This window comes from Drosophila persimilis, unplaced genomic scaffold (assembly GCF_003286085.1).
Source record: "Drosophila persimilis strain 14011-0111.01,24,50 unplaced genomic scaffold, DperRS2 tig00000191-arrow-pilon, whole genome shotgun sequence".
NCBI lineage: Eukaryota > Metazoa > Arthropoda > Insecta > Diptera > Drosophilidae > Drosophila > Drosophila persimilis.
The window spans coordinates 12,393,086-12,410,082 of record NW_020825298.1 but is presented as its reverse complement, the minus strand read 5'-3'; the positions used below and the strand labels follow the sequence as shown (position 1 = coordinate 12,410,082).

Below are 16,997 nucleotides of genomic sequence, written 5' to 3'. Positions count from 1 at the left end.
AAACGCTATTAGCGGGCATTTAAGGATCTTCTTTGTGTCTTTGTATCTCCGTATCGCCGTATCGCCGTATCTGTATCTGGTGTTTAGTGCTTGATGGGAAGAGGTCACAAAGGTTAGCCCTCGAGAGGGAGAGGCGAGTGCTGGGGGCACCACACCTAATCTCTAATAAGCCGCAAGCACGCAAACAAGTTCTCACGTTGCGCAACAAAACTGGAGCAAGAATCACTCTGCCTCCTGCGTCTGCCCCTGCCGCCTGCCGCCCGCCTCCTGCCACTCCAGGAGTATCTCCTGCGTAGGCGCAGCAATGTGGCATGCCCCTGCTACAGGAACTCGCGACTGTAGATGGGTGTGTGTGGGAAGTGGCTGCTGACGCGTGTTATTTATGGACTACTGCGAATGTTGCATGCAATTGGATATGGGAAGAGTTCTCGTTCTCTCCCAGGGAGGATCGGGGGGCAGAGATGATCGCCAAGAACATGGAAGCCAACGCCCAGTGTCACTCCACGGACAGAATCGCATCAATTTCCAGCACTTTATGGTGACATAATCCCCGATTCCCCAGACTCCACTCCAGTGGGGAGTCCTATAAAAGCCAGGGATCTGCGGCTCCAGCCTTCAGTCAGAATGTGGCGTCTCTGTGGATTCAACCTGCTGCTGCTGCTGCTCCTCTGCGGAAGGAGCCATTCCATTGATTCCGAGCCGGAGGAGGAGGAACCGGACCCCGACGATCCCATTGGATTGAACAAAGAACTCTCCGATCTGGTCATCACCACGGCACTGGGCAAGATCAGAGGCACCATCCTGCCCTCCCAGTCGGGGCGCAACTTCTTTGCCTTCCGGGGGATACCCTATGCCAAGGCGCCCGTGGAACGACTCCGATTCCGACCCCCAGAGCCCGTGGAGCAGTGGTACGACGTCTTCGACGCCACCTTCGACGGACCCAAGTGCCCGCAGCCGGGACTCGTCAGCGAGGACGTGAGCGAGGACTGCCTCCGGCTGAACGTGTACACGAAGGAGCTGCCCAACGAATCGCAGCTGAATGTCCGGCGACCGGTGATCGTCTTCATCCACCCTGGCGGCTTCTACTCCCTCTCGGGGCAGAGCAAGAACTTCGCGGGTCCCCAGTACTTCATGGACCGCAGCCTCGTCCTCGTCACGTTCAACTACCGCCTGGGATCGCTGGGATTCCTGGCCACTGGCACCAAGGAGGCCACCGGCAACATGGGTCTCAAGGACCAGGTGCAGCTGCTGCGCTGGATCAAGCTGCACATCTCGCGCTTCGGAGGGGACCCCAATGCGGTCACCCTCTTGGGCTACGGGGCCGGAGCCATGGCTGTGACGCTGCACATGGTCTCGCCCATGTCGCGGGGCCTCTTCCACCGGGCGATCGTGATGAGTGGCGCCGCCACGGGGCAGTGGACGCTGCCCGAGCACCAGATGGAGGTGGCCATGCGGCAGGCGACGCTCCTCAGCTGCCACACGGACAACACCACGGAGATGATTGACTGCATGCGAGGGGTAAGCCAATGGACCAGGATCTAGTCCTTTCTTATCCTTTACCCGCCGACAGAAACACTATCTGGAGTACGCAAATACCCTGCCGCAAATGTTCGACTTTGGGCGGAACAATCCCCTGATTCTGTGGAAGCCCGTGGTGGAGCCGGACTTCGGGCAGGAGCGCTTCCTCGTGGAGAGTCCTGTGCAGAGCTTCCAGAACGACGACTTCATGAAGGTGCCCATCATCACGGGCATGACCAAGGATGAGTTTGTGGGTCCCGCCCTATGTGAGTGTCCCTCGAAGATCTCCTCCTCAAACTGTAGAGATTCTTCCTATTCCCAGCTATCCTCCAGAGTCCCTCCCTGCTGAGCACTCTCAACGCGAACTTCGAGACCCTGGCCCCCATATTCTTCATGTTCAACGAGAGCAATCCTCGGGCGGCGAACATCAGCCAGGAGCTGCGGGAGTACTACTTCCAGCAGGAGCCCATCGATGCCAACCGCTCCCTGGCGGCCCTCTCCTCGCTCTACTCGGATGCCCTCACCGGGTTCGGGATCCATCGGTTCGTGCATCTGGCTGCGAGGTCCACCAAGGTGTACTGCTACCGATTCGCGTATCAGGGGGGTAGAAGCCACATCTACTATCCGGAGGATGCCCCCTACGGGGTGGTGCACCACGACGACCTCATGTATCTGTTTGTGGAGCCATCGATCAGCCGCATGTTCACGGAGGATGACGACGAGTTCCGAATGGTGGACATAATGGTCAGGATTTTCTCGGCCTTCGCATACAAGGGGTAACCATAGCAGTGGCCGATCCTCTTGCGTCTCTTTTCCACCAAAGGATCTCCATCTTTCCAGGGATCCCAATAAACCCACGGACGCTGCCCTGCGGGACGTCCGCTGGCGTCCCTTCAGCTTCAAGAAGCGCTACTATCTGGACATTGGCGATGAGCTCGTCCTCCACGAGAATCTCAACTCCGAGCGCTACGAGATATGGAAGCGTCTCTTTCCCTTGAATTGGCGTCGCCAAACGAAGGACGTCTAGCTCTGTGGGAAGGGGCTATGTTTTGGGCCCTACTGTACTTGAAATATACGCCACTTGGCCTTCATTCGACTTTGTTTTACTGCCGCTGCTGTTGCTTGACTTGATCCTCTTTTCCATTCAGTTGCCAAGTGACGAAGTGACGAAGCCAATTGGCATATTTATTGTTGTGTTTTCCTCCAATTCGATGGGTTTTTAGGGTCTGTTTTTAGGGGGGGGGTGGGGTGTGTCATCGTCTGTGTGGGTGCATATATTATACGACAGTCGACAGGGCACCAGATAACAGCCCTACGACTCGCACTCGTAGTACGTGTCGTGCCGTGCATTATGGGTTCTCGTTGTCGGTTGTCGGTAGTCGTTGATCGCGTGCCAGTGCTTGCCTGCACTGAGAGAAATTACAGCAAAGTTGTGGATCAAGTTTGGGAACATATATGTAATCCTTTGGGGCTGATTCCAAGTTTACGGAAATAATTTCTAAGAGGAGGTGCAATTTTTTATTGAAAATTCCTTCTGTTGGACAGATGGAGATGTCGAATACGCGCATATATGCTATATGGAGTCGGAAATTATGCCTTATGTGCGGTCCCTCTTCCTTCAATATGCATTGATCATCAATATGCCAAATCATGCACACGACATGTATGTGGTTTTTGGATTTATTAGAGCCAAACTTGAGCTATCGAGTCTCAGGGTCTTCGGGCAGTCTCTTTTGAATTCTTTTGCATGTATCTCGGACTATTAGTTTCTCTCAGTGCAGAGGCCACCTCCGCACATGCCACACACACACACACACACACACAGCACCTCTGTGATGATGATTGGTGCCACCGCACGACACATCTGTGTTGCTGCCACTATTTTGTATTTGTAATTTTATTGCCGCTCTTCTTATCGGAGTTTTCGAGTTTTGGTTACGCTCCAGAGCATGACTATGTCAAAGGAGGAGAGGCTTCCAACTCGAGCCCGTGGCCCGTGGCTCGTGGCTGATGTCCTGCTGCTCATTAGCATACTTGCAACATATGACGCTTGCCACCGCCACCGCCACCCAGCCAGCTATCCCTCCAATTGGAAGGCAATCCAATCATGAGTCACGCTATGGGATCGTTGCATCATTGCATCCTGCGGGGGTGCCGCCTGTTGTTGCAAGTTGGACTGCCTAATATATTAATTTATGCAAATTGTTGCAGGCCACTGCCACAGATACCGTATCTGCGATCCAAATGGATCCGATGTATGTCGGGGTTGCTCTTTTTGATCGTTTCCACTTTAGGCTTTAATTGTTTCGCTTGTCAGCAGCGCGGCAGAGCGGCAGAGCAGCGGCCTCCGAATGGGAGCATATGTTGCACTGAATGTTGCATGTTGCCATAATTTGTTAGATGCAAAAGTAGAGCAGGGCAGGGAGGGAGGGGTGGCTGGCGGAGTTTCACTGGGAATTGGCATTCCAATTTCCAGCGAAATATTTGGACAAGAGGCCAGAGAGTCGCCTCGCATCGAGTCGCATCGCCTTGCAGTAGATTTCGATTTCCATTTCCGCGAATCGAAGCGCAAATAAAGTTGTGAGAGCGATCCACCAGGCGACGTCTATGCCCCCAGGGTCTCTCCTCGATATCAGATGGAGGCGTGGAGGAGTCCCGAGGCCCGAGGCCCCAGGCTACGGCTGCATTTCATGCTGAGACCTGGGGACTGCAACTGTGCTGCACACAACAGAGTGCCTGGCTGTGCCACAGAGACGCACACACGAGTGTCTTGCCTGGCATTTGGCATTTGTTGGTTTTCGGTTTTGGCTTTGGCTTTGGCTGCTTTTTATTGACTGATGGAAATCGCTCAAAAAGCAGTTGAAATTTCACTGCAGCTCTCTTGGCCACAAAATGTAATTAGATTGCAGCTCCAGCTCCATCTGTAGCTCCAGCTACAGCTCTGACTCTGAGGAGTCCTCCCAATCGCACCACAAACCTCTGCGGCGACTGTGGCACCTCCTTCTGTGGTTGGGTGCAATGCAACGCGTGCTTGGAACTCCTGCTGTCAACATCAATGCGCAGGAATCTCTTCGCTGCTCTTCTCGCCGGGGCTGTGGCAGCAATGAAGTTGTCTGGCAATTGACGCGCGATAAGCCCCAAGAGACCCATGCCCCATGCCAGAGGCACCGTTTGAGGAGGCAAGTTTCAGGCGCAAAACAAAGGCGATCTCTTCTCCACTGCATCCTCTCGGTCGTCGGATGTCGCTCTTACATAGAAAAATTTGCACAAACATCACAAAACTCATAAATAACAACAACAACGACAACGACAGCAGCCGCAGTCGCAGTCGCAGCTGAGGCCGAAGCCGCAACACTTGCAACAGCCAGAGAAATAGTGTCTCCACCGCCTGGAGGGACAAACAGACGCAGACGCAGACACAGACTCCTTGACTCCGACTCCGACTCCGACTCCTCGGTTTGCGATGGATAATGTGCATTGCACACATCACAATTTATGAGTCACTTGGGTCGCAGCAATGCCAGGTATTTATTGGGTGGAAGTTCAGCAGAAAAGAGGGGCACAAAAGAGGGGCAGCCGTAGCAGCAGCGGCAAGGAGGGACCTGCATGGGTGTGGGTGTGGGTGTGGGAAATGTTCTAGGAAGTGGGTTAGAACTCCTCAGGGGAAAGTCTTCCTCTGGCAGGAGTAATCTGCATTGCGGTGGCATGTGCCCCAAATCTAAAAGAGAGAGGGGGAGAGAAGTGTTGGTGGTGCTGCTGCTCGGGTATTATCCCAGTTTATGGTGCATGTCATGCCCCATGGTACATCGTATACCCTATTATCACCCACTTCTGACCACCGAGCAATTAGCATAGAGAGCGAAAGAGAGAGAGAGAGAGTGAGAGTGAAAAGCATTTAACAGACAATTGCGTGCAGCGTGCCGCATGGGGCATGAGGCGCGTGGGCGATCCATCAGATGGAAAATGGAAATATGCTGATAAGCTGGCGAGAAAACCATTAGCAAATGGAGAGGGGGAGGGGAGGGGGGAGGTAACAGGAGGGTGGAATCATTTTTAATAATTTCCTCGATCCTGTGGCGCTGCATATTGGAAAACCGTTCAAGTGGCAGCTTTGGGCCGACGAGTGTCGCGTGCCACGAGTCGATCGCAAGCTGCGTCTCGCATCTCATGCTGTGGAATGGCTGGGAGGGGAGGGGATGTCCTGTCTGTCAGCCTCCTCCTGCGGAAAGGATGTCAAGCAGCAACGAGGAGTAGGAGCAGCAGGAGCGCTCTCTCCCCGTGTGTTTTGTCTGTTGTCATCGCGCGGCATCGGGTTTCAATAATAGTTTCATCTCCTGTATCCCCTGTATCTCCTGTATCAGCGATCCGCAGCATCCTTGTTGTTCCTGCAGCTTTCGACTGGCCATGGATGATGGATCGTGTTGCACGGTTATTGACTAACTGACTGACATGCAACGGCGCCCTCCTCCCCCTGTGCCTCCCTGCAGGAGGGTGTTCTCTAATGGAAAACCCGAGAGATTCCACTCTCGACTCTCGAGTATCTTTCGGATAAACTCTGACGCTGAGGCAGCAGCAGATTCATTCTCTGGCCAAAAAAGAAGCCCTCGCATTCCACAGCCCTCGAGTTATTTGTTTTTTATACGTTTTTTAAGGTTTTTCCTGTCAGAAATTCTACTGGTGGGTCAAACGATACAAATGTATCTCTACCTTAAAGATACACCTGATTGATGACAAATTTGAAGTATAAGAAAGTTGCACTCGAACAGTCGAAAGCCCAGCCTTGATTGATTAATGGATGATCAATCAGTCGATCAGTCGCTCAGTCGATCAGTCGCTCAGTCGCCTCTTCGACTGTCAACAGTTTAGTTGATCGCTTAACTAATTGCTCAATAATGGGGGATCCATCTGCCATCTGTACCTGTCTCCCGAGCCCTAAATATCTCTAGGATCCATTAGAACAAGTGCAGCATCCATCCCTTCGTGGGGCATGCATCCCAGCCTGGGGCCAGGCCGCGCAGAGCATTCCCCTTTCCCAGAGCTCCCCTTTGGAGACTCCATTAATCAACGCACACTCGAGGAATACGCTTCATACAATTTCATTAATTGTGGCAGGGAAACAGCGTCGTACGACGCAGTGGCAGAGTGGCAGTGTGGCAGCAAAGAAGGAAGAAGAACAACATCCACACACCACACCACACACCCGCATGCCACTCGAGAGAGTTTCCCACGAAGCACCGAGGCACCGAGGCACCGAATACGAACTGTTCCAGTTGCTGTTTGTCCAAGAGCATGCCTCTGCCCCTGCCCCCGCCCCTGCCACTGACCATGGGATGTGGCGCTAGTACATTAACCAGGTCTCTCAGGTGCCCCCCGAAGGGGCAGAAGGGGGGGCGCAGAGCATTAGCCAGTGCGAGCACGTAGATCCCCGTGGACAGCCGTCGAAAGGTGGAACCAGAAAGAGTTACGCTGCTGCAGTTCACGCGAAATTCACCGAATTACAGCTGCCACACAGATGCCCCAGTAGCAGTGGCAGTGGCAGCCACAGAAGCAGAGGCAGAGCCAGAGACAGAGGCAGAGGGCAGCATTCTATGCCCTCATATTGTCGTAGTTCCAGTGTCAACGTCAACCACGTAATCAACTTACGGCACGGGGGAAACCCATCATCATCATCATCCCTTTCTATTCCTGCAACAGCCACAAAAAAACAGAACAGAAATTGCAACAATCCATCCCCCGAACCGGGCCTCTCCTCCTCCTCGAGGCTGTGTCTTGCCTCTCTGAGGAGTGGAGGGACGGGGAGTGAAGGGAGGGGAGGGGTGCTCTCTCCTCTAATGTTTGGTTTCATTAGTCCTAAGCGACAAATCAAACAGTTTGTGGCAGTTTCTGTTTGTTGTTGTACTCTCGTACTCTCTCGTAGTGCCTCGTACTCTTGCATTGGATTTTTTCCACTGCCACACAGATCCATCCGTTGTTTACACTCATTAGTTGGTCCTTCAGTCGGTCCTCTGCCTGTCCTCTGTGTCCTCTGCCTGGGTCCTGGGTCTCACACCCTCTCTCTCGTGACAACTAGCATACGCTTCCTTCCTCTCGGTTCCAGGCCCAGGCCCAGACCCAGTTCCAGGGGGTAAACTGATTTGATTTCCGTTTGGTGTTTGAGGGTGCCATTGAGGGTGCCCATGGACGATGTTTGTTGTTTCATTTTCATTATTTAAAGCACATTAATAATCACATTTGACAACAGCAGAAGCGGTGGCAGTGGCACTGCCAGTGGCGGTGGCAGGAGTCGCATATCGGAAAACTGCAAACAAATATTTGCAAAGGACGAGTGCCGATTCCTGTGTGGCATGGCACTTAACGCGCTTGTAATGATGATGCCAGCCGGGGAGGGGGGGGGGGCGGTTTCGTTCGAACCAATTCTCGGTGGCTGCGCTTTTTATGGCCATCGAATTGGGTGCAAAAACAGATGGCAATCTATTCCTCAGGGCGGGGAGTGGATAGTGGGCGGAGGGTGTTGCAGTTGATTATTGGTTTGTGGCGGAGAGACTTGTGGATTCCGATGGGTGGTCTCTTGTGCATAATTAGGTGTAGGCTTTAAGGGACAGCATCTCCAGGGTCCCCATCTTCCCCTTTTCGTTCTTTGGGTCATTCTTCAAACCAAAGCGACATCGAGGACAGAAGGAGTGAGAGGAGACAACAAAAGACACACTCACTCGGACCACCCACACACAGCCACAGCCAGAATGGAACCCTTTGGAGGAGTAGCCTGCGTGGCCCTGCGATAGACAGTCAGAGCCAGAGACAGAGCCAGAGACAATGGAATACTTACACATGTGGATTGTTCATTTGCTTATCGAATATGTAATCGAATGGGCATATCAGTGCACGACAGAAAACAACAACTAAAACGTGGAAAACAATTAATTCTGTGGCCTTTTGATGTGAGAACACTTTCACCCATAAAAAACACACACACACACACAGAAAGCGGAGAAAGGACCGCTTTTTCCCAGTCGCTTTGATGTTTGCTGAGCCTGAAGGAGGGCGCAGAGGGGAGGGGGTTTGTGAGGCATGCAGCAAGTGCGGGGCAATCATTAATCAAAGCAATTTACATTTGTCCAAATATTTGATCAAGGAAAAGTATCCCAGAGATTGTTTTGCTCCTCGGGATGCTGCTGTCTGTGTGTCCACGGGATAGGCGCCACCAAAAGCAAGGAATGGGAAAATTAATGAAGTTGTTTTTGGGATCCAAGATGGAGAATCTCTCTGTCCCCTCGACGATGCCTGTCCGAGTGGCAGATCCTTTCGTTTCCACGAACTCGCATCGATCATCGATTGGGGAACGATAATGCGATAATGGAACTCAATCCGAACCTCAATTGAAACCCAAATAAAAATACTCTTTCCCTGGGATCCTGCCGGACAAAAGTGGCCCTCGGTTCGTGGTCTTCCTTCCCAGAAATTACGCATAACAAAGCGCTCCTGCTCCGCTCTTTGCTCTCTCTTTGGGCTGTGAATCCTCCCCCCTTCGTGCACACGGGGCATGCCACTCTCTCAATTTGTATTGTCATTAGCGATTATGAGCCCCTCGAATCGGTCGCATCAGTCGGGCCGTGGGGCGTAATCCGATATGTTGACAGAACGCATAAACACACACGAAAAGAGAGAGAGACAAGGAGCAGGAGGAGGAGGAGGAGGGGATCCCAGGAGATGGGAACAGACAGAGGACGGACGGCTGACAAGCCTATAAAGCATTCAAAATCCTTGGCGCTACTTCAAAATGTTTACTCCTTTTGTGAACTCAATAAAAACGTAATCAAACCCGCAGCCAAAGAGGAGAGAAGCGAAGAGAAGGACGAGGCCCAGGACCATGGATGATGCGTCACAAAACACAAAAAAAAAAGAGCAAAGGACTCGGAACCAGGTTTTCCATCGAAACGCACTCCGTGATGCAGGGAGGGGCGTAGCGAAAGTGAAATCGAGACGCCGCAGCAGCATGTAGATCGGATCGGCAGCTGGAACACCTTCGCATCATCATCATCATCATGCCCATCCTTCAGCCTCCTCCAGGATCAACGCTCGAGAGGCAGGCTCTGTTGTGTTAGACGCTCTCTCGCACACACAAAAGGAAGGGGCACAGCCGAAGTCAAAAGGGGCACGCGCTGGCTGCTCTCCGGCCAGCCTCTGCCTAGACAGCCAGGAGAGGCAGCGGAGGAGACAATGTGACTGACTGATCGGCGGGTTCCGTGTTCCGTGTGTGTGGTGTGGTATGCTCTGATCCTCACAGATCTCCCTCTATCTCTCTTTGTGGGTTCTGCTGTCTAGACAAGCCGCAGACACAGACACAGATACAGATACAGATGCAGACACAGATACAGATACAGACACAACTTTTAATAGACTTATTGTAATTGAGTCACAAAAGCCACTCGATGTCTGTCGATCTGTGGGCTGTGGATATCCATTTCCATTCGCCCTTCAACTCTTCAACTCTTTTTCCCTCGAAATTCCAGCTGCCACATTTTGTGGAAAGGTGCTAGCCCTCTTCCCCTCCCCTCTCTGATGATCTCTTGATTATTTTGAATGCAATTTTGCGTACATTTTGAATGAAAATTTAATTAAAATTTGTGCAAATGTTTTGCCCATTTTTTCCTTTGTCCTCCTGTCTCCTTCCTTTGTGCCCCGTCATGTGGCATATGTCATGTCATGCATTTTGTCAAGTTTTGACTTCTTCTTTTTTTTTTTTGGTGTGTGGCATCCCAAAAGGGAATTTGCGGCACATGTTTGCCCTTTGCCGCATTTTGCTGGATGCCTGGATGTCTGGATGCTTTTCCTGGGGTTTTCCCAAGCTAACAAGTTAATTTTCCATATTTTCTTTGGCCCAACTTTCGCCAAGAGTCATCCTCTGTGTGTGTCCCGTGTGTGGTGTGTCCTTTGTGGCTAAATTTACGACTTGACCCAGAGATGAGTCCCTGCTAATGAGTGGAGTCTCGTCTCGTCTCGTCTCTTTCTGATGGATATCTGGTAGGGCTTTAAACAGAAATAAAGCACAGACGAAGCTCCACGCCACTCCCCCTCGTAATGAGCGTGTATCCCCCATTCAACCCCCTCCCTCCGTTGGGGGTGGGCGAGGCAGGGCCTGGCTGATAATCCTTTTGTATCCGCATTCGCATTCGCATTGTTTGGGATGTTTCACGCAAGAGCAAATCGTAAATGTCAATAGCAGGGTCCTTTCCCAGTGTGTAATCTGCTCCAGGATGCCAGGAGGATGGGAGGATGTGTGTGTGTCCTCCTCCAACCTGACAATTACATTAATTCAAAGCTCACAAAGGTCAGAGTTCGCCCCACAACCCCCCCTCGGAGCCAAAGCCAGAAACATTTAAAGACAAATTAATGTGTATTTAAGCTGCTGCCTCCTGCCCCTGCGCCTGCCCCTGCCCCCCCTGAAAAAGCGGAGACTAATTGCCCCAAGGGAAGGCAGAGCCACGGAACTCGTCGAGCTGGAAACACGGAAAATCTCACGCCTTTGTTGATTAATTAATCAAAGTAAATAGTTGCAATGCTCCCCCTCGAACAGGGGAGGGAGGAGAGTGGAGGGGCGACCCGAACCGAGAGAGACCATCATTAAGCGTAATCTAAACGGCCTATTGATAAGCTTTTTCCACACCTAATTGCTACATTAATTTCCATCGAGAGCCGCGGAGCCGAAGAGCCACAGCCCGGAGGCCACACCAGTGGCCCAGGCGATGGCCACGAGGGCGACGATGTTTAGCTGCTGCTGCCTCCGGGCCACGCCCCCGCCCAGGGCGGGCGTGGGAAAGAGCTCGTCCCAGACGGCATATCGTTCGGGATAGCCAGGCGGACCCACCTCTGTGGCCACATCGTTGTAGAGCATAGCCGTGTCGGTGGCATTGCAGGGCGGCCAGTAATCGTGCTCCTCCTTGGGGGATAGAGGTGTGCTGCAACAGAGGAAGGCATGAGGATAGAGGGTGCTCTTTTTCATAGAGGATATCCCCCGCATACCCTGTCCGTGCAAAGTGCGCAAACCAATTGGTCAAACGCTTCATCATGAAGAGATCCGTGTGATTCTCAGCCATGATGGTGCCGTACCAGAGGCTGGGCATCACGTACTGCAGATCGTCCGCATGCCCCACGCCCAGGGGCAGCTCCTGGTCGTCCGTCGGAGCCGAGAGGCTGCGCTTTCCCACGTAATCCGTTCGCATGTAGTAGACGGGGGTGAAGCGCCTGGCCAGCTGGACCAACCGGTGGATGCCATGGCCAATGATGCCATCCGAGAAGATGCTTCCGAATCGCTCGATGTTGTGCGCGGAGATCTCCGAGACGTTGCTCCCCAGATAGAAGTCCTTGAGGCGGCGACTGACGGAGGAGTCGGGCTGGTAGAGGAACAACTCGGGAGCGTACTCCTCGAAACTGGACCCAAGATCGTGCAGCAGAGGATCGTTCTCCAAATGAACTAAAAGGGAAAGTCAGTAAGGGATCTACACAGAAGGATGCCCTCACCATTTGCCGTGTAGTCCAATTCGTTGGCCGTAAAACTCACGAGGAGCGGCACTTGGCTGAAGTTTCCCTCCGCCAGGAGCTCCGTGGGATGTCTGGGCAGGAAGTGGCCATCGATCTCGTAGTTCCACTTCATATTCACGAACTGGAAGGACTCCCAGGCCTTGCAGACCTCCACGATCCGAGTCCAGGCCACGTCGCGCAGACACTGGACCACATCCGCGGCCTCGTACATGGGACAGCCGACTTCTCGGGCCAGTTTCTGCGTCCAGTAGACATTGTCGATGGCAAAGTGATTCGTGGCGGAGCCACTCATGAGGATGGCCCGATGGAAGAGGCCGCGGGAGAGGGGCGATGCCAGGTGGAGGCTCACCGCCATGGATCCGGCACTCATCCCGAAGAGCGTGACGTTCTCCGGGTCTCCCCCGAAGCGGGCGATGTGGTCCCGCACCCACTGCAGGGCCATCACTTGGTCCAAGTATCCGAAGTTCCCGGTTACAGTGCTGCCCAGAGGGCGCAGGAAGCCCAGGGCCCCCAGGCGATAGTTGAAGGCCACGAAGACCACCTCGTGGTCCAGCAGATACTGCGGCCCCGCCTCGTACAGGCTGTGGCCGCTGCCCAGGACATTGGCCCCCCCATGGATGTACACGATCACGGGCAGCAGCAGCAGAGGATCCTCCTCGGGGTCCAGGTTCCTCGTGAAAACATTCACCTTGAGGCAGTCCTCGCTCATCAGCAGCGAAATCCCGGGCTGTGGGCACACGAGAGAATCAGAGGTGGCCTTGAGGACCTCCTCCTGCCCCCAGCCAGTGGCTGCCTGGGGAGCGGCGAAGCGCAGCTGCCCCACTGGGGGCTGGGCGTAGGGTATGCCGCGGAAGGCGTAGATCGTCTTTCCCTGGAAGCTCTGCATCGTAGAGCCCTGAACGCGCCCCAGGGAGAGCTCTACCACAGGCGGATCTTGGGCGAAGGAGGACCCGATGGCCAGCAGGAGTAGGAGGTGGAGTAGGAGTGGGCAAGGCATTTTCCGAATCGGTTTTCACTGTGGGAAATGTCGAAACACCCGCATGGGAGATCTGCGAGCGCGGAACTGCCGAAAGATTCGCACGGCCTCTGCCTTTGCTTTCGGGAGAGCGAGAGGGAGGGAGAGAAAAGAGTTTGTTCACAGATAAGTTTATTCGAAATCGGATCGATTAGAACTAGAACCGAGATTAGCCTTCGTTTGTGGTCTAAGAATAGTTCATCGATTAGGAAAACTCTCTTTATTCGACGAGTATTTTCATTCGCATTCCCTGACCTTCAGGCACTCTCTTTCCCTCTCTTTCTGTCTCTCTCTCTTTAGGCCCTTAATTGCCGCCTGAACTCCAATTCTCAATTGAAACTTATTGCTTCATTCCATTCATCGAGTGATTTGAGAGTTCTGTTCTGTTGTTGCATGTGACAGTGGCAGGGGTTTGGCAGCCGTTAGACGGCACACATCACCCTGATTTGCAGGGATCCGTGGTCGAGAGGACGGGTGGAGGGGGGGATCGCAGATCCTACGCCCGCAGATTTTTTAGAGTTTAGTTTTTCTCATGCGGACTGAGATTTAAATTGATTTCCTTATTAATGCACAGAGTACAGCCATCCCTCTTGTAATATTCAATTAAAACGGAACCCACGATGGCACATTCAGTCATTCAGTGCCGTCGTTGATTGATACACTGTGCTCTCCGGAGAGTGGTAATTACTCTGGGATCTATGGGATCTCCTTCTCCCCAGTCGGCGGCAATGATGGTCTCTTTCTCTCTTAATTGTGGCACTGCTTTTGGGCTCTAATTGCGGCAGCCGAAAGCAGGAAATGGCTGGAGTATTGATGCCACCGCAGATTCATATTCATATTCATATATTCCCCCAGAGATCACAAGGAAAAACATTTTCACACATCGCGGAGTAGCCTCAATTCAATCAGGGACCGAAAACGTTGAAAATTGAAACAATTTGCGACAATCTGCTGCTGCCTCTGTGGCTGCTGCTGTTGCACGGTATTCCGGACACTTGAGTGCTCATATGCACACCGCAGCACCGCAGGAGCCGCAGAGAAGCCTCCGCAGAAGCAGAAGCAGAAGCTTCAGAACCACCCTACGACAGCCATGCCCCCCCTTTCCCGATCCCCGAACGGCGATCCTCAACCGGAGACCACTCGAGTTGTTGCAAATATATGAGTGGCCTCTTGACAGACATCGTCGTGGCCACGGCCGTGACTGTGGCTGTGGCTGTGGATGGAAGCTCAAACTGTGTCTGCCACTTGAGGGTTCTTTGTGTGCGGCTGTTTGTGTGGCAGGCTGCCGCCTCAAGCTTCCTGTGGCTTGATGACGTCGCCGGGGCCGAACAACAGCTTGCAGCAGACATGCAAAATATTCTCACGCATCATCAGTATTCCCTTTCCAGATGTTGTTGTTGCAAGTGGGGCAGGAATGGGCTGTGGGATGGGATTCTGGCACTGGATTCTGGGGGAGAGCTGATCCACAGTAAAGGAATCCTCCCAATTCCTTCCGTATTAGCCTTCTTCTCCTCTGTGACCTTTCCGGCTACTTTAGTTCTAAGGTCACGCCCTTGGAGGTCGGCCCCCGCCCCACAAACAAAAGGAAATTAAGAGATCGATTACATTGCGAGGCAAATTTGGCTTGCAGCTGCAGCTTCAGTCCTTCTGCCACTAGAAAACCCATAGAATGCCCAGCCATGCAAATTTTAAAGACATTTTCATATTTGACATCCACACGGGAATGGAAATGGAAATCGAATGGCAACTGAATCGAGATGAATGAATCAGAAACAGTCGCAGTCTCTCAAGTGACCAATATGCAGGCCTGGCGGGCTCCTTCTTGTGGGTTTTTCTGTCGTTGAATGAACGAAGGAACGAAGGAATGAAGTGAAAGAAACACCACGCCACGCCCCGTGCTGAGCTGAGCTGAGCCCAAATCCAATTCCAAATCCTATTCGCAGAACAATGCCTGAATGCCCGAAGGAAACCCAAGAACAACAGCAAGAACTCGTGCAACAATTGCCTGCCTCTGCCTCTCTGCCTTTGCCGCACGATAAACCACTTGAGTAATCAATCAAAGCGATAGGCAGCCCATGGGACCTCGACCTCGTCTTGTAATGAATATTTAAAGATGGAAATTATCGCAATTCAAGGGACAGAAAGGGGGTGGGACTTTGCATAAATGATAGCCGGAACAATAGACCAATATCTCGAGGCTTTGCACACCCTTTGCCCCCGAAGCCCCGAACCACCGAACCGCCGAACCCCCGAAAGTACTAAATATAATGCGATAATTTGAGCACAAAAGTGCCCGATCCGATCCCTTGTTCGGGTCTAATCTCCACTCGGAGGAGAGACCTTATACAAAATATTTCTTGTAATCAATATGGAAATGGAAGTTCCAGAGGAGCGGCAGAGGAGAGGCCTCTCCTCGGCTTGTGAAGATCGCTTCCCTCCGCTGCTCAAGTGAGCAAATGCCACGAATGTGAAACAAAACTAACACAAAAGCCTTCAAGAGTGCTACTATAAGAATACTCTTCGTTGAGAGTATTTCTTACCCTACAGAGTGCCTCCTTCTCTCAGGACATTGTGTGGCATTGTAAGGAGAGCGTGCGATGTCTTATTTGCTGTACAAGACGAGGGTTAAGGATCGATAAAGAGTTCTCTGTGCATTCCCCCTTGTTCCATCTCCCATCCAGAGAGTAGAGAGTGATCCAATCAATGAATTTACGACGATCCCTTTCTGTTAATGGTAGCTCCACAGTGTATTAACAATGTTCATATTTTATGGCTCTAACATGCCAATAAATGCATAAAACTCCTCCTCCCTCCTCCCCACTCCCTCCTACTTCTACAATAAGAATTGATGTGCCCAAGGCCCAGGGCGAACCCTCCCTCAATTGGCGGTAGGTCTACCCCAAAAATTTCAATAAATAAAAAAGGGCTAAGGGAACCCCCGAAACGGAATGAAATGTATGTTTCCATCAGCTTAGACGTGGACTGGTCTCCCGATGAATACTACTCGTATTTGCCACTTAATTGAGATTAATTGAAGTTATGTGCCGCCTGCCACAGCCACTGCCACTGCCTCCTCGTATCTGAACAAACACAAGTTTGCAGCCATTTTGTTTATGACTGCGTTTTATGTGCACACAAAACAGCAACAACAATCGTCGTGGCAGGGAAATATTGTATTATTAATAATTACACAGAGTCGGAGGAGGCACCCCGAAAATAGTTGTAGAACCCAAACTCAAACCCAAACCCCAACCCAAAGCCAAAGCCTGAGGCAGAGATGAAATTTTATTAAATTAAATTGAGTGCGACGGAGTTTCTGTGTCGCTTCAATCGAAGGCCCAGTCCCAGTCCCAATCCCAAAACCCAATGCCAGCCGGAAGCCGGCCATTCAGCAGTCCCAGAATGCGGCGTATCATATAGATACATCGACTGGCTGCATGGCCATGCAAATCAAATGCAAGCCAGCATGCCACACGAGGTGAATGCACTCTGCCATTGCCACTGCCACTGCCACCGCTGCTGCTGCTGCTTCTAATGTTATGGATCTTCGTTTCCATTTCCATCTCCTGGCTGCCCCTCTAATTGGTAATGGAATGGTGTTTATGGTGCACTTTGTGTGTGGTGTTCGTGTTAATAGTTCTCTCTCTCTCGCTCGTGCTCTGGTAAAAGTCAAAACTAGACAATTTAAGCTAATTGACATTCAAATGCAGTTGAATAAACTTTTTGAGGGGCAGACACTCCACTCCACTCCACTCCCAGAAGAGAAGAGAAGCGAAGCAATGGAATGACTAGACCGAGAGATATGTTATTGGGACTCTAAACTGCCGATTAAACATTCAGTGGCTCTTCTGTTAATTCAATGAAGGATTTTAAAGGATCGTTCATCATCTGGCAACCCCATCCCGTCCCAATCCTGGCAAGGGTG

At 52.0% G+C, this 16,997-nt stretch overlaps 2 protein-coding genes across 2 annotated transcripts; one reads left to right on the top strand and one right to left on the bottom strand.

Annotated features, from left to right (window-relative positions):
* Positions 1–624: 624 nt before the first annotated feature.
* LOC6589237 (venom carboxylesterase-6) lies at positions 625–2,545 on the top strand. Its single transcript, XM_026989078.1, has 4 exons — positions 625–1,518; positions 1,571–1,784; positions 1,841–2,294; positions 2,359–2,545. The coding sequence occupies exons 1-4, from the start codon at positions 625–627 to the stop codon at positions 2,543–2,545; spliced, it is 1,749 nt and encodes a 582-aa protein (XP_026844879.1).
* An 8,389-nt stretch (positions 2,546–10,934) lies between these two features.
* Positions 10,935–13,075, bottom strand: LOC6589534 (esterase E4). Its single transcript, XM_002014464.2, has 3 exons — positions 12,037–13,075; positions 11,539–11,989; positions 10,935–11,474 (listed from the first exon to the last, which is right to left on the bottom strand). The coding sequence occupies exons 1-3, from the start codon at positions 13,052–13,054 to the stop codon at positions 11,195–11,197; spliced, it is 1,749 nt and encodes a 582-aa protein (XP_002014500.1). The 5' UTR covers positions 13,055–13,075; the 3' UTR covers positions 10,935–11,194.
* Between the last annotated feature and the right edge of the window lie 3,922 nt (positions 13,076–16,997).